The 21894-nt window shown below is 33.7% G+C and overlaps 1 protein-coding gene and 1 pseudogene across 2 annotated transcripts; one reads left to right on the top strand and one right to left on the bottom strand.

Moving 5' to 3' along the window:
* Positions 1-11442: 11442 nt before the first annotated feature.
* On the top strand, positions 11443-14053 carry LOC129305065 (probable WRKY transcription factor 21). Of its 2 annotated transcripts, none has more exons than XM_054944980.1 (4): positions 11443-11730; positions 12125-12906; positions 13051-13176; positions 13487-14053. In XM_054944980.1, exons 2-4 carry the CDS (start codon positions 12143-12145, stop codon positions 13629-13631), a joined length of 1035 nt encoding a protein of 344 aa, XP_054800955.1. In that variant the 5' UTR covers positions 11443-11730; positions 12125-12142; the 3' UTR covers positions 13632-14053. The 2 variants fall into 2 exon arrangements, with proteins under 2 accessions (XP_054800955.1, XP_054800954.1); XM_054944979.1 differs by having other exon boundaries at positions 12065-12906.
* Positions 14054-18176: 4123 nt separating this feature from the next.
* On the bottom strand, positions 18177-20459 carry LOC129305066 (40S ribosomal protein S15-like; annotated as a pseudogene).
* Between the last annotated feature and the right edge of the window lie 1435 nt (positions 20460-21894).

Genomic DNA, 21894 nt, shown 5'->3' with positions numbered 1-21894 from the left:
CTCTCTCCGAACAAGGCGCGAAGGTCTTTCCTGGGCCTGTGGACTCTCACTCCAGTGACTTGTGTGAACGAATCCAGCATAAAACTTGAAGGAAAGAGAATCAAGCGACGAGAGATGCTCGTGCTAATCGAGAGCAAAAAGGAAAAGAGCGAGGGGAGGGGAATCTGATCTGAGAAATGCTCGCATTGATCTTGAAAAACATGCTGATTAAAAATATGCATAACTCTCTTGGCCTCGGGCTAGGTACTTTTAATGTGTCTTTTTTTAATGTTCATTGTAATATTTTTAATTTTTAATTTTTTTTAAATTATTAAATTTTATTTAAAATAAGAGACATTTAGATATCTTAAAGTTTTAAAATGATAAAAATTTATATTTTTTATAATTTTTAAAAATAAAATGATATAATTCTAATATTTTTCTTTTAAAAATTGTAAAAAAATACAAATTTTTACTATTTTCAAACTTTAATATATTCAAATATCTCTTATTTTAAATAGAATTCAATGATTTAAAAAAATAAGAAATAAAATTAAAAATTTAAGACATTATAATAAGCATTAGATAAGAATACATTAACCCTCGGTCTCTGCCAAATTAAATTTTGGTGCATAATATCTAAACGCGTGAGTGTGCGTGGCTGCCACCTGTATGGTCTATGGAACAAAACCATTACACTGTAGGTTCATGATTGAACACGTAGCTAACGTGCGGCAGGGCGTGAAGAAAACCGTTGAACTGATTTAGCTTTTCCAATATTTCTCCTGGGAAGCTTTTCTTAGAGTTCAATTTTCTTTCTCTAAAAAAGGTAAAGGTGAAACGTAACTGTTGGGCGAAACAAGGAAGGGCAGAAGCCAGGGGAATTTCTTCATTGCTCATCGATGCACACAGCTGTTAATTGATTGCCCTTCTTCGACTGAATGAAAGATGCAGTGTACCGTAAATAGGCTAAGATTTGCCATGTGATCAATCACGAGAGTGGTACGTGAGATGCGGTGGATTTGTTTCCCCACCAAATGGAAACAATAGCTTTGTAGTTCTCAGGGAGATACTCCTCTGAATATCCTTGCAAGAAACAATAACTCAGAAGGAGTATTTGTTGCAACCACCCTCTCTCGCGTAAGGAGTACATATAAAATAACCCGGTCTTATAAAAGACTCTCGAAGAAAATATAACGGATCTGCTTTTTTTTTTTTTTTTAAAAAAAAGGTTAAGGCTGCAATTAAAATCATGCAGCTACAAATAAATTAAAAAACACCTAAACCTAAATAGTTTCTACACTCTAGTAGTGGATTAAGAACGGATCTGTTGAAGCAAAAGAATCTATGAGGCAAAGAAGCGTAATCTTTTTTTATTTACTCCTTTTGTTCAGTATTATAAGTTATCTTGAAAAAAATATCATAATAAAAAGTATAAAGTATTTCAAGTCTTACAATTAATGCATAATTAATAATTTTTTTAAAAAAATACCCTTAATTTTAGAGTGTAAGTAATAAAGTTTTTTAATTGAAACTGATAAATATGAAAAGAGTACTCCCTCTGTTAAAAAATGTAAGACATTTTTAATCTTTTGAGATATAATTATTATTTTTTTTTAAAGTATCCTTATTGATGATAACTTTATATTTATTGTATGGTGTTTAATAGGGGTAAATATGAAAAGATAAAGTTAGTCTGAAAATAAATAACTACTTTATTAAAAAGTGAGATTATGTTAAAAATACTTTACATTTTTAAATAGAGGGAGTATATAATTTTAAATATAATTAACTAACTCACAAGAATGCAATTGGATTGAAAATATCTTACAATATCAAATATTTCATTGTAAAAGGGAGCTTCACAGTGAAAAAAAAAAAAAACCCTTTCTGGGAAATCTTAAAATAGTTATGATGCTATTGAAACCTATTATATTTTTTTTTATGGGTAATAATTACCAGACACGAAAGAAACCAAAATCAGAGACCTACATATAAATAAACTTCACACTCCCAAATAAATTAAAATAGTAATTTAAGTCTCGAATGATAAAAGAGGAAGGGATAGAAGAATTATTGAAAGTATTGGTTAAGGTCTCAAGTGATGTTGAAAAAGCAAAAATCTGGAAGGAAAAAAAAATTATTTCTTAATATATGGCTGCCTCTAATCAGGTGGCTGTAATTAAACAAAGAATCCTTCTAGTCATGGAAGTTGTCCTCCTTGAGCTTTCCGTGAAAGACCAACAGCTGGTTATCTTGGTCATCTGAAAGAAAAGAAAGCTGAGTCAATAAAAATGAAAGTTTTTGACTTTGAAAAGTTGACCAGCTCAATTCTCTAGCCCTCGATATCCAGAGTACTATTAAAATTGAACTACCCTCTCGTAGTATCTCCCACGAGGATTTTGTTTTGGTGGTGCTTATCACTTGATAAGCATCTGGATCGTTTAAATTTTTTAATATGACGGTTCAGATTTTATAAAATTTATTTTTATTTTTATTATAAAAAAATTATAAAAATTTTAATAAATTTATTTTATTATTAATTTGAATAATACAAAATTAATTTAAATAGTTTAATTTAATATTAATTTTTTTAAAAAATTCACAATTGACTATTCAGATTTACTTTAAATATAGTCTATCCAAAGTATATCTAGATATTCAACTTAACAAAATTTAAAAAATAATATTAAATTAAATTATTCAAATTAAATCTGTATTATCCAGATTAATGATAAAATAGATTTATTAAAATTTTATATTTCATATTTTAATAAATATATAATAAAATATAAAAATAAAGTAAATCTGAAGTATCCAGACTGAAACTGAACTCCTTCCACAACTTCAACCTTATCATGAAGTAAAGAAGCCCAGAATTTGATTGATAGTTGAGATATCCTTGAGAACACTTAGAGGATTTGCCTTAATACCTTGATGAACCAAGCGATTCCTATTTCTCCAAATAGCATGGAGAATTGCCAGAAATTCGGCTCTTCCATCAGAGTCTAGAATTAAAACTGAATCCTTTAACCATTTAACAAAATCATGATTACGCTGAGATATTCTGAGACTCAAATGAGATGCAAATCAAATGGCTCTCGCAAAATGACGATCAAGAAAACATGTCCTGTAGATTCCGCATCACCTCCACAGAAAAACAATTAATAGTAACAGGGAGATGATGTTGTTGGAGAGTCTGAGTAACAGGTACTTCATTCCTCATCAACTTCCAAAATAAACAGATTAATCCTTAGAGTTACAGGTATTATCCAAATAACAACTATCCACAAAAGATCTTTGCAAATGGGTATTTAATAAATATCACAAGCATCCTTTACTTTAAAACAGCCATCCGGACTGCCATCCCAAATTAAAGTATCTAGAATATACCTGAGGTAGAAAATGTTGTGAGCAAAATCTTCTCAGCAGTAAACTGAACATAGTAATCAAACACTAGCTTCCTATTCCACTTTCCTCTGTTATGCAATACGAGGCTATCTACAGTTGTAAAAGCAGTAGGATAACCTTGCTGCATCAGCCATCGCAAGTAGCTATAAAGGCTGATATTTTTTCCACCACCCACTTCCACCACAGGTTATCTAAAACAGCATCAGTAGATTATATTCCAGAAACCTATTTTATTATTAAAACTAAAGCCATGTGGAAAAAAATCAAAAGCAATACATATTCATTGTTCGAACAAAAGAAAAAAAATAAAGGATCGAAATTTAATAGGATGATAACAATACATGCACGAGAGCAAAAGGTGGTCATAAAAACATTGGAGTAATAATATGGAGAAATTCAGTATTGGACCACAGATGGAACTTTATTTCAAATCAGGTCCAATAAATTCTAAAAATTGAATGCAGGACCAAGAGACTTAATTGGAAATAAGTTCTGAAGAGAAATTGATCATAACGCCCTTTGTTGTTGTTGTTGTTGTTGTTGATTGGGGAAAAAGTCGTACTTGTCGGAACCCACCGCTGGACCACCCCTCCAGTGGCCATCGGATTAAACAAAACATCAATCAAAGAAAAATTTCAATGAACGGCCTTGTCAATGCATGTGATGAATGTAGTAATAATTATCAGAGTATTACAGGAGTTGAACCTTGGAAAAAGTAATTAACTTTGTTATTTATAAAAATAAATAATAGTTTGGAAAGAGGTTTAATATGTAATTAATAACGCAAATAATAAAAACAAGAAAAAACAACGAACCAACCAATTATGGAAGCATTAGGGATAGGATTCACCTATTAAGATGGTTTATTCTAATTTATTTAATTATTTTTTCTTCTTTTATTGTAACAATTGTTTTTAAAGTGTATTAATTATCTTTCAATATATTAAGATATATTTAATTATAGGTAAATTTAGCTCTCACTAAATTTTATTCTCTAACTAAATCATAAAACTACAATATAAACCACCGTAAACTCATAAATTATTCCTACTTTACTTATTTGTGTCAATGTTTACATGGGTTTTTCATTTTTCAGTTTATTATATCATTATCATCTATATAAGAGTAATTAAAATGAAAAAAATAAATATAAATAGAAACGTTAAAATCTCATAGACAAGACATTGAGTTCATCAAAAAAAGTGAAATAACCAAATCAAAAGGAGCAAAATTCATCTCAATCAAACTACTTCTTACCTTAATTAAGAGGTTAGCAACAATTATAGAGTCAATAGAAAACATTCCAATAAAAAACATAAACAAAATAAAAATAATAAAGAAAAGGACAGATTCATAGCTTGAAACAACCCTTTTAGACTCCATGCTCTGCCTTCTAACTTTCAGATATGAAGGTGACTTCCCTTAAATAACCCTAGAAGCCCTTATTTATAAACATTCAACAGGTAACATCTCCTAATTGTTCTAAAATATCAAAATATTATTTTTCTTTTGATTTTATTTGATTTGAAATCTAATATTCTTCTCTTCCAAGATATATTGTTCTCTCTCCTCTTTCATATATATATATATAACATAAATATATATTATCTTCTTTATATATATATATATATAATAAGAGCTCCATCTTTTTATTTTCTTCAATCCTTTAATTTATTTTTTGAATTTTTTTGTACAGCATAAAAGATATAAAATATGGGTAGATTATGTATCAAAATCTCTTCTTGTTTTATAATTGAGCGATGGGAGGGAAATATGTAAAAATTAGTAAAATAAGTATAAAATATTAATAAATTTAATGGATTATAATTCAAAATCTATACCTATTTATTAGTATAATATGCACATATCATTCCCCATCTAGAACATATTTGAAACGCAGAAGAATATTTGAATCTCAAGACAACAATCAAAATCTCAAACTCACAAATGACTAACGAACATGCTAATAACTAGATATATGGAGAAGAACAAGAATGCATTTAAACACAAGTCATGAAGAACTCCAATAACCAAAACTCACTACTATGAAAGAAGTCTATGGAAATATTTACATTTAGCCTTTAGAAGCGTTTTTGAAATGCTCCAAAAATCAACGCTCCCGTATGTACAAAAGTGTTTTTGAAATGCTCTTGCATGTCAGCCTGCAAGAATTTTTCTACATAAAAAAGCCCCCATAGATCTTGGCCCTGTGAGAACATTTTTGACCTCTAACACTCTTGTAGGATTTTATATTACTTTTAAAATATTTTTAACGTTGATGGGAGCATTTGTGATTGTAAAAGCTCCTGAAGATGCCAACATACCAGAGCATTTTTAATTGGAAACGCCCTGATATGTCCCACCTTGTGTTTTGGAAATGTTTTTTTTTTAATTAAAACTGCTTCTATATATGTGATCCTATATGGCATCTTGCCTTTTTTGTAGTAGTGACTTTAATTTCCAGCAACAACTAGTAGTTTCTATTCTAATTCAAGCATCTTATTATAATGCTCGAATATTAACGTATGGACTAACGTCCCAACAAAACTAAATCGCCCACGTTTTAGTTTAGCAACATATCTAAACAGAGCGACACCGACACCTGTACAAACCATATCATAACCATGCCTCTTAAGATCAAGACGAGGATCATGGGGTGTTAGTACCCAAAGAAGAAACCGAGAATACGGAAGACAATGAGCACAGTCAGAGAGGTAGGGAAGAGAGGAAGAAAGAAAGAGAGAGAGAGGAAAAATGCCAAACACATATTCGACAACCGTCTCGGTGCACAGCTATTTCTCTTATACTGACCTACATGGGCTAGGGCCGTGTGCGTAAAAAACAGAAAAGAAGCATAAAATACCCAAAAGAGAAAATAGTGGCTAAATGCAAAAGTAACAATTGTAACATGGGGTATAGCTAATGTAACTGAAAAGGGGGCTTTTTCACTGTTTGAATTAAAAAATTTATAATTAAGTGTAAAATTGAATTGGGGTTAATAAATTAAGGTTAGAAAAAAAAGTTAGTTAATGTAATGTGATTTATGTTTAGATATCTTTTTTTAAAAAGCCAGTTAGATAAACATAAATTTATTTAAATAATTTAATTCAAAAGTCAGTTAAGATATTTAATAATAAAAATAAACATAATTTTTTTATATGTATGTTTTTTATTAATTAAAAAGTAAAAAAATAATAAAATTATAATTACAATTAATAAGTAAAAAATCTTAAATATTCAATAATAAAAAGCTAAAATAAATTCATAAATTATAAAATATTTAATTGATATGATCTACAAATTGATCTTATAGAATTGTTTTATGATAATTGAAATTTATTAGATAATTATTTGAAAGAGAGTTTACCAAAATGAGTTAAGTTTTAAGTATATAATACTTAGTCATGATTTTTTTTAAAACAAAAATAATTGGGTAGTAGTAATAGTGATAGTAATAGTAATAGTAATAGTAACAGTAACAAGGTTAAGTAGGATTAAAAAATATTTTATTTTTTTTTAAAGGATTTTTAATCATCTAAATATTAAGAGTTATTTTTACAAGTGAAGTTTACTCCTTTAGATTTTATAGGAGCATTAAGAAATGATAGAAAATTATGAAGAGATGATATGATTATTTATGAAATCATGAAATATTATTTTTAAAATTATGTAAGAATTTTATATTAAAAAAATTAAGAAAAGAACATTTAAGAAAAAGAAGTGGAAAAATGGTGGGACCCAGTCCCTTTCACCTTCCCATTTTCATTTCATTATTCCCGCAGCTTCATCTTCCAGCATGTGTTAGCTTTATCCTTTCATTAGGAGCTTTCATGATCTTCTATGTTTCATTTCGACGGAGGAGGTGGAGGCCAGGAGCCACACTTCGAAGTAGGGACGACAATAATGCAACTTAGTGCGAGCAACACACGCGGTGGAGACCGGGTGTCGGTGGCGGTGATTGTGATCTCTTGTCAGATCCAATAGACTAGGGAGAGTGATGGGTAAGCCGGAGCAACCATGGGAACGACAATGAAGAAGGAAGCTTGGGACAACATGGCTAGGGTAGATCCGTAGATAGCAGATAAAGAAAAGAGAGAATAAAAATTCAAAAAGCATTTAAGCCCTCAAGATGAATGAGCTTTGTTAAAAACGCTGGTTTGGACCTTAACTATGGTTGTTTTTTTTTTTTTTTTTTATCCAAACATGATAAATTGAACGTTTAACATCCCAACTTAAATTAGAGCTATTCCAACTTAAGTTAGAATTCAATTCAAACATACACTTAGACTTGAGCTCCAACAAAGATTTATCTGGCAAGAGGATCTTTTGCTGCATCGAGTCATTCACGGCGGGCTAATTATTGAGAATCGAAGCCATAGTTGGAGGCTCGGATGGCGAGAAAAGCTGTGCCACGAACTCCGACCCTTCGGAGGGTAGTGAGATGAGGACACATTATCGCAGGTGAAGTCACCAGTCAAGGTGGTTGACAATGGGAAGATGAGGCCTTGTGGTCATTTCCCCATGTCTTGGAATTCTTTGGAAGCTGGATGATGGCAAGGGTTTGGGCTGAAGACAAGGCGTGAAGACAGGAAAGAACATTGCAAATGTTGCCGTGGCCATCGGCTAGATTGATAAGGGAAGAGGAGGAGGATTTTTTTTTTCATGAAAAATAATAAAGGCATTTTGTTTCAAAACTTATTTTCAATTAGGTTTCTTGATCTTGTACTAAATTTTCAAAATTTATCGAACCTAATTTAAAATAAAATCTCTTCTGTGATCCTATGCTAAAATTTTCCCATAATAAGAGGCTTTCAATTATGAATATTTCGAAATGGATTCAGTCAGGCTCATTATGTCAAAGGAGATAAACGGCAGTATTATGAAGCCTCTTAAAAGTGCCACAGATTTGCAAGGATATCTATGATATAGATAAGAGTTCATGCTCTTGTACTTAGTTTATTGTAACTTGTGTTGTATAATCTCAAACCTCGGCTTGCCACTGTTAAGGGGGGGGGGGGGAGGTAATACTATGAAACGAAACAAGTAGGCTTTTTTATGCAGATACAGCCGCAATCGCTGTCTGAGAAATAATACAAATAACTGGATCCCATAAGCTAACCACCAATTTTATTAAATTTTGATCAAGTGGTTTCTAAGATATTAATTGTACTATCTGGTTCGTGGAGCCAAGATTATCCCTCTTCTACATGTATCAATTAATAAAACTTCAACAAATGCACATTTTCAATTTGGTTGATTGTCATTGCCCAGTGCATCTTCCTCTGTGTGGGCTTCACATAGGAATCCATCTTATCCACTTTTCTTTAAATACCACAATTAATTTATCCCCAAGAAAACCACAAACAAAACTACTTTTTGCGGCCAAAAAAGAGAAACTGTTTTTTTTTTTTAAAATAGAATTAAAATCTCACATGTTTGATAATCTACAGGACTGCACGCAAATTTTGTTTTAAATTTTTCAGTATTAAGCTCTTATGCATGGATTTTTATATAATTAGAGTAAAACACATTAACATATGATATGATGTTTTTTTTAAAGAAAATAATTAATACTGAAAAAAGAAAAAGAAAAAAAAAGAAGAGGGAGAGTCGCTAAGGCTTGTTTCGGGGAAACTAGAGCGTCATGCAGCCGATGTACAGAGCGCAAGATGCACAACTGAGAGAGAATCATACAGAACATGAGCCACTTTACAAGCAATAAAGTCAACGAGGCGGGACCTAGCGATGTGGTGGGAGACAACGGCAGTGTTCCCCCGGCGCAAGATAGCGAAGACGGGGGCGTAGCGTGGGCAGTGGCGCAGTCAAACTGGAGCACTACCTTGGGTTCCGAGTCAGGACCTTTGGTGGGTGTTTTACACGCGTCTAGGCATTGATTGGTTCATAACGGCTATTTTATTGCATGGACCCCACTGTTTGGCGGACATTTTCATACACGCCGCAGATTAGATGGATGCTTCGAAGCAAAGTTAATCACAGCTCTCTTTTCTCTTGCATCTCTTGCCTTCGCCTTTATCTTCTCGTTTTATCCACAATCAATTAAATCATTAACACCAATATTAAAAATTATAAATTATATAAAGTAATTATTTATAAAATATAATGTATAAATTAAAAAAATTACATTCAAGGACACCTTAAAAAAATTATTTATAAACAAAAATTATTACGAAATGATCTGTTAAAATAAACTGTGGCTTGTTTTTTTTAAACGGAATTTGTTGTTTATCTTTGTTGATGAATAATTTGCTTGAGTGATCACTTAATGTAATTTTTTCTATAAATTATTACTGTGGTTTATTTATTAGATTTTATATAACAATAAATATAATAAAAATACAATCATGTGATGTTCATTTGATTAAAAGTAATCAGAATAACACACCCTAACAATTAGCATCCCTTATATTTTATTTTAATTATAAATACCTTTATTCTATTTTTAAAAAACTTTTTAGTTTGGTTATTTACAAAACACAAATATTTTTTTATTTTTAAGATTTCATTTTCATCTGCTTTTAGTTGACATTAAGTCATATGTATTAAACCAGAGTACTTCTATTTAAATATAATTGTTATCTAAAAATTATTTAAATTGTCCCAAAAATTCATGCATGTAAATTTTTATTTTTTATTTATATTTTAAATTTTTAGTTATGTAAATGTATTTATTTAGTAGCTTTAAAAAATTCAACCATATAGTTACAAGAATTAATGAAACAATATTTTTAAATTATTTACTTAAATATTGACATAATTATTTAAATTTTGTAAATTGGGAGAGATGGTAGACAATTAGATTATAAGATATAATTAATAATTTTATTTTGAACAAAATAGATATGCAGGCTTTGTAATTTTAACAAATTGAAAAGGAAGTCAATGTATTTTACTCAAGTAATTATAATAAATATTTTCTTATTTTTACTGAGCACGTTGCATAAAATTATAATTAATTATTACTCCATGCTCTCCAATTTTATTTATAAGTTATGTCTATCAATTTCATCAATGCAAATATAAGAAAAGAAAAAAAATAAAAGTAAATAAAATTTTAAATATGACTCTCAATTAAAAAGTAAAAAAGTTACATAATATTATTTTTTATCTCTTCATTACTTTTTAAGCAAAATTTAAAAATTTTAATTTGAAACAGAGTAATCTCATTAACTAATAATTTGTAAAATGGATCTGATTATATTTTTAGAAAGCATCTAATATTCGGAGGGAGCCATACCTAAAATTTGAAATTGTTCTCGTGTGTGTTTAGGAACTGACCTTCTCAGTCGAAGCTAGGCAGTTTTTCCTAAAACAACGTGAGAATATATTTGTCTCAATATTTGTAAAACTCAGTTTCGGGAAAAGAAAATCTTTTGATCTTTAATTTTTGTCAGTAATCAATCTAGTCCATATGAGTATTATTTATCAACTTGGTTTATATGATTTCATAATTATATAAAAGTACCCGTAATTTTCATAGTTTATAGGTAAAAAAAATTTATAGTTTAAAAATAATATTGAAAAAATATACTCCCTTCATTAAAAAATGTAAGGCATGTTTTAACGAGTTAAATATTAAAAAATTAAATATTAAAAAATATAAAATATTTTTAATATTTTAAATAGACGAAATATTTGATTCTAGAATTTTTATATGGTTATGACACTAATTCAAACCATAAGAATTATTTCTATATTATCATAAAAACATAGGGACGTGATTGATAATAATCAAACCAGATCAAATGATAAGGGAAGGAAGTCCAGAACAAAAGCTTCCATTAAGATTCCCAAGATTCTTGAGAAGTGGAGGTCAGAGCAATGGGGGCAAGAAATTAATGTGGCAACGGAGGTGAAGTGGTAAAAATGAAGCTGGAGTGGTAGGTCTTATGAAAGATTAATTAAAGTTGAAACGGAAGAAAGGAAACGAATAACAAAGGTCTTCGGATGGGACCCCCTTCAAATCTGTGACAGAGACGGCAGTTTCCTTTCAGTTCCTCTGCCTTTGCTTATTTAAATTCCGTTTCTTCCACCTTCTCTCTCTCTCCCAAATAGCTTCTCTTTCTCATGTTTATTATTTTCTCATTTTCCCTCTTCCTTCCTGCTCCTTCATGCTCCTGATTTGTGCATCCACAGCGTAAAATATAATATTGCGTAATCTTATTGAGGAAACTAGGAATATAACAAGAATAAAGTTGCAAGCTTGGTACTCTTATTCTGTGTGTGATTTCTCAGAGCGAACCGAAGTCTTCTCTTTCGCACCTTTCAATCGCAATCCGATGGAAGAAGAATCTAGGGTTTGATAGTACCAAGTCCATCAAGGTCCGTCCTTTGATGCTTTTCTCATTTTTTTTCTTACTGGAAATTGGGTCGATTCCTGTACTTTCGCAGATTCTGTTTAGACTTTTTCACCCCATTATTCACTGTCCCACTGGATTACTGCCACTCACCGCTGGGTCTTTCTTTCCCAAGTTAAGCCTTTCATGAAGTGAAATTTTCGGAGTTGGATTAAAAAATCCGCTGCTTGGCTTGTTGTTTGATGTAAATGGGATTCTCTGTTCCTGGCTCTTACAATTTGGCGCATGTGATCCGAATGTCTTATATATCTGCTAACATATGGGATTTTCTGATTTTCTGATGTTCTTTCTTGTCTTAGGTTTCTGCCCCCCCTGGCTTTGGAGAACTGCGTTTTTACTTTGATCTTTCTAACTGTTAGATTTAGCTAGAAGCTAGCATGGAGGAGGTTGAAGAAGCAAACAGAGCAGCTGTTGAAAGGTGCCACAGAGTTCTGAGTTTGCTGTCTCAGCGCCAGGATCAGGTTCCTTATGCCAATTTAATGGTGGAAACTGGCGAGGCTGTATCCAGATTCAAGAAAGTTGTTTCCTTGCTCAACAAAGGTTTGGGTCATGCAAGAGTCAGGAAGCTCAAAAAACTTCAAATCCCTTTCCCTCAAAGTATTCTCTTGGACAATCCAAATTCCAAATCAAACCACTGTCCCAAAAATCTGCTGTCTCTGCAACCTTGCTCTTCTGACAATTCAATTCAGGAGTTGGGCTCGAACATTGGAAACTCTCTGTCTCTGGGAAACCCATCTTTGGAATTGGGTTCAAGTGGTAAAAATCCCCTACACCTTAACCCTCCAGTGTCATCGCAGCACTATAACTTGCTTCAGCAGCAGCAGGAGCAGCAAAGAATATTGCTACAACAGCAACAAAAGAAGCACCAAGCAGAAATGATGTTTCGAAAGAACAATAGTGGAATCAATCTGAATTTTGATAGCTCTAGCTGCACACTAACGATGTCATCTACTAGGTCTTTCATTTCTTCCTTGAGCATAGATGGAAGCGTTGCTAATATGGATGGGAGTGCCTTCCATTTAATAGGAGCTCCACACTCTTCAGATCAGAATTCACAACACCACAAGAGAAAGTGTTCTGGCAAAGATGAGGGCAGTGTGAAATGTTGGAGCAGTACTAGATGCCATTGCTCAAAGAAGAGGTCAGACTTCCTCCATTAAGCGTGTCTTGATTTGATGGTTGTCTCCTTTTTCTCCTTAGTTCTGCTATTAACTTCCTTGTATTAAAGGTGGTTCCTTGATGGGGAAGTTTGATATGTTTTTAACATAGCTTGTGCTCTCCACAGAAAGCATAGAGTGAAGAGGTCAATCAAGGTGCCTGCCATTAGCAACAAGCTTGCTGATATACCCCCTGATGATTATTCATGGAGAAAATATGGGCAGAAGCCAATCAAAGGCTCTCCTCATCCTAGGTATGCAATAAGATCCCTTAACTGTTTGGTTGGTTGGTGTGAACTTATAAAATCAACTTCCAGGCCTTTTAGTACAGACCTCACAACTGTAATTGTATTCACTGCTGTGTTTGTTGAATATGGCATTCTGGTATTCTCAGCACAAAGTCCTGTTTGTAAGGCTTTTGCTTTTCCATTCGTGCAATCAACAATGAGAAGTAAATTGAAACTTGGGTTACCAGCTTCATGTCGAACAAATTTAGTATAATCTTAGACCATGAACTACAAGCTTTAATATGAACGAAACTGAGTATCATCCCCTTTCGTGCAGAGGATACTACAAGTGCAGCAGCATGAGAGGGTGCCCTGCTAGGAAGCATGTGGAGAGGTGCTTAGAAGACGCTTCAATGCTAATTGTTACATATGAAGGTGAGCACAACCACCCTAGAATATCAGCACAATCTGCAAATCCATGATTCAGGCTGGATCGTGTTGGTGCTGTACATAATCGTAACTTGTAAGTGGTGCAAGCATGGATTTGGGAGGTTTGGCTGAATGAGCCATCTAGCTAGAAAGCGAAGATAAGCAGTGTCCAGAAGGCAGATTGCTGTAAAATGGGTAGTTTCAAATGGTAAGAATTATGTCGTTTATCACTAGCATGTTATGAACAATTTAGGGGATTCGGATTCTACATGAATGAAATGCCTTTAAAAAAAAAAAGGTGATATTTTGCCTTGGTGACCACGAAGATCTAGGAATTTGATTGTGAGGGAATATCTCTAGTCCAACATATATGCATCAAAGAAGGCGTCTGCTGGTGAGTATTCTGTATTCGATTCCTTCCAGGTGTACTCTACTTTTGCAGAAGAGTAGTTTAATATAACAGTTTTTCACGCAATGTCTGATTATACCGGCCATCGCTTCTATTCTTATAATTTCGCTAATCGCAACAATCATGTTGATTTTGCATCCGAGCAGCTTCTGAATAGTATACAATGGTTAGCTGTGCTAGGATTTACCAGGAGCAGCAAAGAGTCACAACCTTTCACGTCGGCATTTTGCTAGACTTTATTCAATTTGTTGCCCTTAGCATGTGGATTGTTTTCTGGTCAAATACATTGATTACGTTCCCAATGGAAAAAAGGCACTCAGGCTTGTTAGAGGCGCAGCACAGTAATGTGCATAGCTCGAACAAATGGGCACTTGTGGGGTAACATGCCTATCACAATATTGGGTGGGACAAAACGAAGGAGAAGGACACAATTTCTCGGGTAACACTTTCAGAAACTAAACATCTTTTACCAGCAATACAACTAAAATATACAAGGGATAGAGGCATTACACTGTTCTGCTGTCTCTGAATTTCAACAACCATGTAAAATAACATAACATGGTAGGATACACTAAGTATTTTGTTAATCCAACTTGTTCCGTCTCTTGCGTCCCAAGGGAGGATCAATAAATGATAAAAATTGAATACCAAGATTATGAGCCGATCGCAAGCTAATTAGCATATTCGTCATCCTCTCAAAAAATATAATAAAAAATTATGTGAGGGGATTGACATCTTCCTTAGATATCTCTAATTTCCCAAGGGAAATAAGTGCGGCTTCTCATTATACTATCGTGTTTTGTTAAGTATCCTCAACTGTCCAACTAAGCTGGTGATTGCAAATGGATACCGAATGATCCCTTAGACCTACTAATGGGATCACATTTCTATGAAAAAGTAGGATAGCAGTATTTGTACTCAAATTGTGAATTTGAAGGTTTGGACTCAATTCAACTAAACCGACCTTAAAACAATTAAAAATGAATATTCATAAAATTTTAACCACTAAGTTAAAACTGGGTCTAGGCCATTATCTCCACACTTCACCCATGATGCTTGAATTATGAAAGCGGGGAGAGTGGTCACGATGGAATAAGTGCTTCCTAAATTCAAAGAAAGTAACGATCATAAGACTTATGCACTAAGTTAGGATCATCTATAAATAGAGGAGTCCTTTCTCATAACAAACAATTATCATCATTAACAAACTATCAGTCAAGTTTCTAGATTTTGCGTCTGCTGCTTTATTTTCCCCTTTTATCATGTAGTTTTAGTCTTTACTTTTCTATTGTACAATCGACATAGCACGCTACCTCTTTTTTTAATTAATGTATTTATGCTTCCTTGCATCTATATTAATTTTTTTCATTGCATTCTCGAATTCAAGTGAATTGTAGTAAGGGAGCTTGGGTCCCCATATTTAATTAGAAGTCACATTCTTTCATTCTTTTAAGACTCCATGTCTCTGACACGCCTCACGACATCTCCTTTTTCGACAAACAATCTTTTGGCACACTCGGTAGGACACATGTAAACAAAATGCCTAGGACACGTAAGAATTAATATGTTATTAAAAAGAATAGACCTGAGTCTTATAATTAAGAGAACGTGACTGCGCACGCAGAATGTGAAGTACGGGCCTCTTGCACTCTAGTGACAGTGGGATAACAGGACAAAATTCAACAACCTTACAAGAACTAGTAGAGAACTTGAGAGCCAACATTAAAAAACTAGTAGGCACAAACTAAAGCTCGAGAGAAGTTGGAATGCCAAGCTGATGAGAGGCAAAGAAATATGTTGCTAACTCTTAAGGATGGATTAAGGAACATCTCAGTTATGCTGTCTAGATCGAGGTAGGAGCAAGCTCCAATTGGCTCACACGTTCAAAGAATAGATAAACTCAGGGGGTAATCTCTTAACGTGCCCTTCGATAAGAAGATTAATTATGAAGACTGCTATAACATCCTTCAAAGGAGATATGGCGAGTTTAACTTAATGGCAGGCTCGTTTAGCCGCTAGGGAAGATAAAGGACAAGATGCTGTAAGGAAGAAAAACAGCACCACCAAGACACCTTTCTTGGAGCTCTTCAAAAATGGAACCACTCAACCAATGCTCTCAACAAGTCTCTCCAAGAAATGCAAAAAGACCTTAAGGCTAAAGCCGGGCTTATGAGTTAAGCCACTATTAAGAAGCTTGAGGGGTAGTTTGTATGGGCTCACCAAGAAGACTCCATCTCCAAGGTGTCTCTTCAAGCCAATTTTCAAGTTGAGGAAAAATAGACAGCTTTACCTAGGATGTGGGAAAAAAAATTAAAAATCTGTAAAACAAGCTCAAGGAGTAACATCCAAGGCCTCCCAAAAAGAGATGAGCAAAGTCCTGGGCTAACAATTTCTACAATCTCGATACCTGAACTATTAATTTCTAAAACCACGAGGCTTGGCTTGCCATGTTTGTTAAGTCCTGGGATGTCATTTTTTGCAACCCCAGTACTTCAGCTGTTATTACCTACGACCTTTAGTCTATCAAACTTAAATGGCTTCCGTATAAAGGAGTCATATTTTGAGAGATAAGATCCTAAGTCGTTAATCCCACAAGGGCCATGTTTACAGAGATTGGATCCTAAGACGCCAATCTCACAAGGACTAATTCCAAGCTCTCTCCCCAGGGGCTCTCTCCATAAGGTCGAGCCCCGCAGTAACTAGATTTTGCAAAACTAGCCCTTGAAGTCTCAAAACTTGAAGGGTCAATTCCAAAACTAGCTTAAGATCCTAAACCTTGAGAAACTTGATCCTAAGCTAGACCATGTGGACCTTAATCCTCAACTACAAGAGTGTCCTCTAGAAAAAGTACCAAATCAACCATCAATCAGAATGAGAATGAGTTGGTCCTCCAAAGCATACTACTCATGCAATGCTTGGAAGTAGGACCAATGGAAATATCTAAACAAAATTACTTGCAAAGGCTCAAGCCAATTTATATAGGGGGCATTGTTATCACCCAAATTGTGAATTTACAGGCCTAAGCTCAACTCAACTTAAACGACCTTAAAATAATTAAAAATAAATATTCATGAAGCCCTAGCCACTAAGTTAAGACTAGGTCTAAATTATTATCTTCACACTTCACCTATGATGCTTGAATTATGAAAGTAAGAAAACTGACCATGGTCATGATGGAGGAAGTGCTTCTTAAATTCTAGAAAAGTGACGATTATAGGACTTGTGCACCAAACCAGGATCATCTATAAATAAAGGAGTCATTTCTAAAAAAAAAATCATTATTAAGAAGCTACCAGTCAAATTCTCAGACTTTGTGTCTTCTATTTTATTTTTCCTTTTACTTGTAATTTTAATCTTCATTTTTTATTATACGGTCGGCATAGTCCGCTACATTTTTCTTTAATTATTGTATTTCTACTTCTCTATATCTACATTATTTTTTTTTCACTTTGCATTTTTGCATTCTGATGAATTGTGACAAGGGAGCTCAAGTTTTCCATATTTAATTAGAAGTCAGATTCTTTCATACTTTTAAGATCCTATATATTTGACACGCCTCGCGACATCCCTTTTTTATTTTTATTTATACTAAACAACCAGAAAGAGTATGTGTGAATCATGCATGCTCTCCCCATATGCACCTATTTTTTATTGGGGCACAATATCTGAAGATTGCCCAAGTACAAATTCAATGGACCAACTATGCAAGCTTCCAACCCAGCAAGGGTTAGATACCACGCCAGCAATTTGCACTTCACACCATAAACTTGATATGCAATAAAATAAAATATGGTAAATATTGTTCTCCCTCCCACATTTTTTTATTGCATATTTTTTTTAAAAAAATAGATTAGATAATACCCCACACTCGCAGGTCCCTTTCAAGTTTGTTAAAGTCACACTTAAAAGTATCAAGGGATTTAGTTTTGAAAAGTGGGGATTGAAAATTGAGAACTGTAGTTTAAGAAATTAAAAAAAAATACAAATCAAGCATCCAACAAGTATTTCATTATCTTCGTAGAGGCACACTCTTGAATTATTTCAAGGACACTCTTGAAGCCTTGTTCACGGACATACATCAACAGAAGTCCAATTTCAATTTCAAACATCCTTATGTATTCTACCCGCCCATCAAACAATTTGAATTGCTTACCACATTCAAGCAAAGCTCATAAATAAAAGTCCATACTTGTGATAAACTAATTTCATAAAAGTAGTAACAAAATCATCTAAAATTTATATGGTATTCAGGAAAACAAGCAAAAGTTCGGCCATAAATTGAAAAAGAAAAAAAAATGGAGACGTGAAATTTTCACTTGAGAGGAATAAACCTTGGAGAGTGAGTGGCAGCAATAACAGGCCTACTATGCTTAACAAGCTTGTATGAGGTTGAGAACTCAGCTAGATAGTGACCAATCATTTCTGGTTTAATTTCAACTTGATTGAAGGTCCTGCCGTTGTAAACACCAATAATGCTACCAATCATCCCAGGTACAATGATCATGTTGCGAAGGTGAGTCCTTACTAGTTTCGGCTTTTCACCAAGAGGGGCCTCCTGCTTCTATCTCAGTAAAATAAAGCCAATTTATTTAAACATCAGCATGGCATGGTGAAGAAGCAAAGCAAAGTTCAAATGCTAAGAATACAGTTAAAGGACTGTAACAGACACGCTAAATTTAGATTATGTAAAGTGACAATTTTGCTGGCAAGTTATGAATCACCAGAAAAGAATTCACAGCTTCCTGTGATCAACGAAAAAAAATAGCAAAAATGTAAACAGTTTAGCAAAATCATTATACTCTCCATCTGTTCAAAAGCAAGTAAATAATCGAACCTATCAAGACCCATTTCCAATGGCTCAAACTTTACATCTTCCATAGCAAATCACTACTAAACTCTCCCATCCATAAGTTTTTCTACACCCTAACGGTTCCTGCAATTTCTTTAATGACCAAATTATATAAATCATTTTGGGGTAAAATACAGAGCCCTGGCTTGGTCTGGGTAGAAAAAGGATAACATTTGGGATGTACAGAGGTTGGATATTACGTACGAATGCTGCCTGTAGGCCACAAGTATTTCATCAGTTTGAAACCACCTTAATTTCATAAAACGGCTTCACCAAAAAAGCTCTCAAGAATTGTTGCAGGGCAAACAGTGACACCATTATTACTGTGGCAGTTATGATGTTTTTCTCATAGTCCACAAGCATCTATCGCCGCCACTATGTTTGCCTATGGTACCAATACCCCTTTTCAATCGTGAGAGGTGGGGGGTCGGGGGGGGGGGGACGCCATCAATCTCCACCACTAACGTCATCATTCTAATTAATAGAACACATTACTCAAGATAAAAAAGAGTACACATCAAACATTTCACTAAAGAAAAAGAAAAATCTCGCATCACTTCATCTTATAGCCAGCCACGTGATGCTACGGTTCTAGGAAGATCTAACACATCAACAGATTGTCAGGTTCTAACATCAATCAAATTAATACTCAATTTTTTTCTAGCAAGAATTAACACTGACAACTCAGAAACAATAATGAAAGGGATTTTAACAGATCAACAACTTACTTTTTTTTCGCCGTAAATGTTCCAAAAATGAACTAACATTATATCAGGTTGGAAAGTTAGTACTAAAGAGAAATCCAACTTGCTCTATAAATAAAATGGCCCAATAAAAGGATAAAAAACGAAAATCACACCAGTGGCAGCATAACTCGCCTAATATTAGAACTTTGTAAGTCAAAGCCGTTTTGGTCATAGACACACTGAACTCAATTATCATTTAAAACGAGCATAAACATCTTATCGCTTTACGCAGCTTCTTGATCAGTACCATAGGCTTTCACTTCAGACCCCGCTGGAACCTGAAATTAAATCATCAAATGCAATAATGTGATTCACAAAATTCTCGGATAAGTGTACTATGAACAAACTTATGAACGATATACAGTGGAGAATCATAATCGATCAATCACCTTTTGCGCGCCCGAGCATGGAAGAGTTTGACAAGCTTGTCAGTAGACGTGTCCAGGAGCGCATCCAGATCAACTCCTCTGAAACTGAACTTCTTGAATGTCCTCTTCTTCGGCTGTCCAGGTGCGATATCTGCTTCAACGTCCGCCTAAAAATACCAGAACGCATAGGGTGATTAACAACGCTTGGCTACTACTATTTAAGAACTCATTTGGTTCCCAAAAAATTGAAGGAAAATTGACCAAATATGCCTTTCATCTCTTTAAACTATTTTGATATTTCCTTCACTTTCCGAGGAAGAGAATGGCTTCTTGAAAGGGATGGTCTCTTTACCATGGTTGTGCCTGAGAAGTAAGATTCGAAGGGTGGAGAACAAAGCTCGTTTGGACGACTGTTGGCTAGGGTTTTTAGTGTGTAACAAGGACGAGTATTTATAGGTTTATCGGATTCATAACGGGTTGCGTGCGATTAGCCCGGGACCTCTGGTAGCGCGCTCGAAACGAATTGGGTCGGCGTCAATCTCAAGCCTAAAATGTGATTTTACACAATCACTTGATTTTTAAAAAGCATTACATGAAAAGATTACTATCAATTATTAATGTTAATTATTAATCCATTGATAAAATTTGTTTAGCAACACATTATTTATAATGCATGGTAAATGATATGGCTCTTTTTAAAAATTTTATTCAATATATGCAGGTGAACTTTATTTTTATTTACGTTTGATGATAAAGGATGGGATGTTGAGAACTATTTTTTTTATGCAAACTCAAAAAAATTGTGCAAAAGAGTAACAATAAGGTTATTAGACTATAAAAGATTTTTACACAATAGGATATCAAAAAAATTTAATATTTAAACTATCATTTAAAGCTTGACGAGCAAGTCAATCTTTGTAATCATTATTATTATATACACAATTAAAAGTAATTGTTTATTGAAATCATAAACTATTGATGGTAAGCAGGCAGTTCTAAATGTTCACAAAGTAAGAATGTCTTGGGACGTCTAAGGATTTTATGCACATCGCTGGAGAAAACAACAGACGCCATTCTTTCTTTATGCTTTTCTACATAAGATAAACCCTTCAAGCAGTTAGTATACCTATTTTGATTTGTTGGTGTTTGGGCTAAATATGAAACGTCACTCAAATAGGTCACAAAACTAGTTGGATTGAATAATTAAAGTGTTAGGCCTAATATAAATGAAAGGGGTCGGCCTCGATGCTCAATAAAGGCCACAAAAAGTAAACATGCCAAAATTCCGTTAGCTGCAAATATTAGATCATTGGCACGAATACACGATCTTAAGTAATGCTGAAACATACGCCCAAGTAGTTCAATGAAACAGGTTAGTTATCAAAATAGAGAAACCGTGCCATAAGTTTCATGAGATTCTTGATTCTTCGGCAGAATGTGCTAAGTTTCAAGAAAAAGGCTTCTGCTATTCTGACACTATAAATAGAAGGAGAAAATACAGAAGAAACTAGTCAACACTCTATTAAAGACTCACAAATTTTACATTCGTTTGCCTTTTTCAGTTTTTAGTTTGTAATTTATTTACATTTTAATAAAAATTAGACACTTGTTCTACCAAAGACTTGTATCTTTTTACATCCAAGTGAACTATGGTAAGGGAGCTCGGGACCCTTTTCACTATCTATTGAGACTCAGCGTCTTTGGCACGCCTGGTATTTATTGTTCAATCACAAATAATTTTTAGCATGCCCAGTGGTTCCTATGTAATAAAGATGGCAAGGATGCGAAAAGATAAAAGGATTGATGAAATAGGTGCTAGTTCTCATAAACCAGAAGGGATCTCTGTATATGCAGGGTTAGAACACTTATCGCCTGATGCTGAAGCAGCTGGACATCGTGAGCACGTAGTGTCAGTGATAATAGGTAACAACAGCACGAGCCCTG

Source organism: Prosopis cineraria, unplaced genomic scaffold (genome assembly GCF_029017545.1).
Source record: "Prosopis cineraria cultivar Desert tree isolate PC_DT_omini unplaced genomic scaffold, ASM2901754v1 PC3, whole genome shotgun sequence".
NCBI classification, from domain to species: domain Eukaryota; kingdom Viridiplantae; phylum Streptophyta; class Magnoliopsida; order Fabales; family Fabaceae; genus Prosopis; species Prosopis cineraria.
The sequence above is the reverse complement of the archived record's forward strand: the minus strand, read 5'-3'. Positions and strand labels throughout refer to the sequence as shown.

Bases quoted from the DNA above. Each gene is read 5' to 3' on its own strand.
- LOC129305065 (XM_054944980.1), top strand. From the start codon at position 12,143: ATGGAGGAGGTTGAAGAAGCAAACAGAGCAGCTGTTGAAAGGTGCCAC. The intron at 12,907-13,050 runs GTCAGACTTCCT...TGCTCTCCACAG, and splicing joins TGCCATTGCTCAAAGAAGAG to AAAGCATAGAGTGAAGAGGT. The intron at 13,177-13,486 runs GTATGCAATAAG...CCTTTCGTGCAG, and splicing joins AAAGGCTCTCCTCATCCTAG to AGGATACTACAAGTGCAGCA.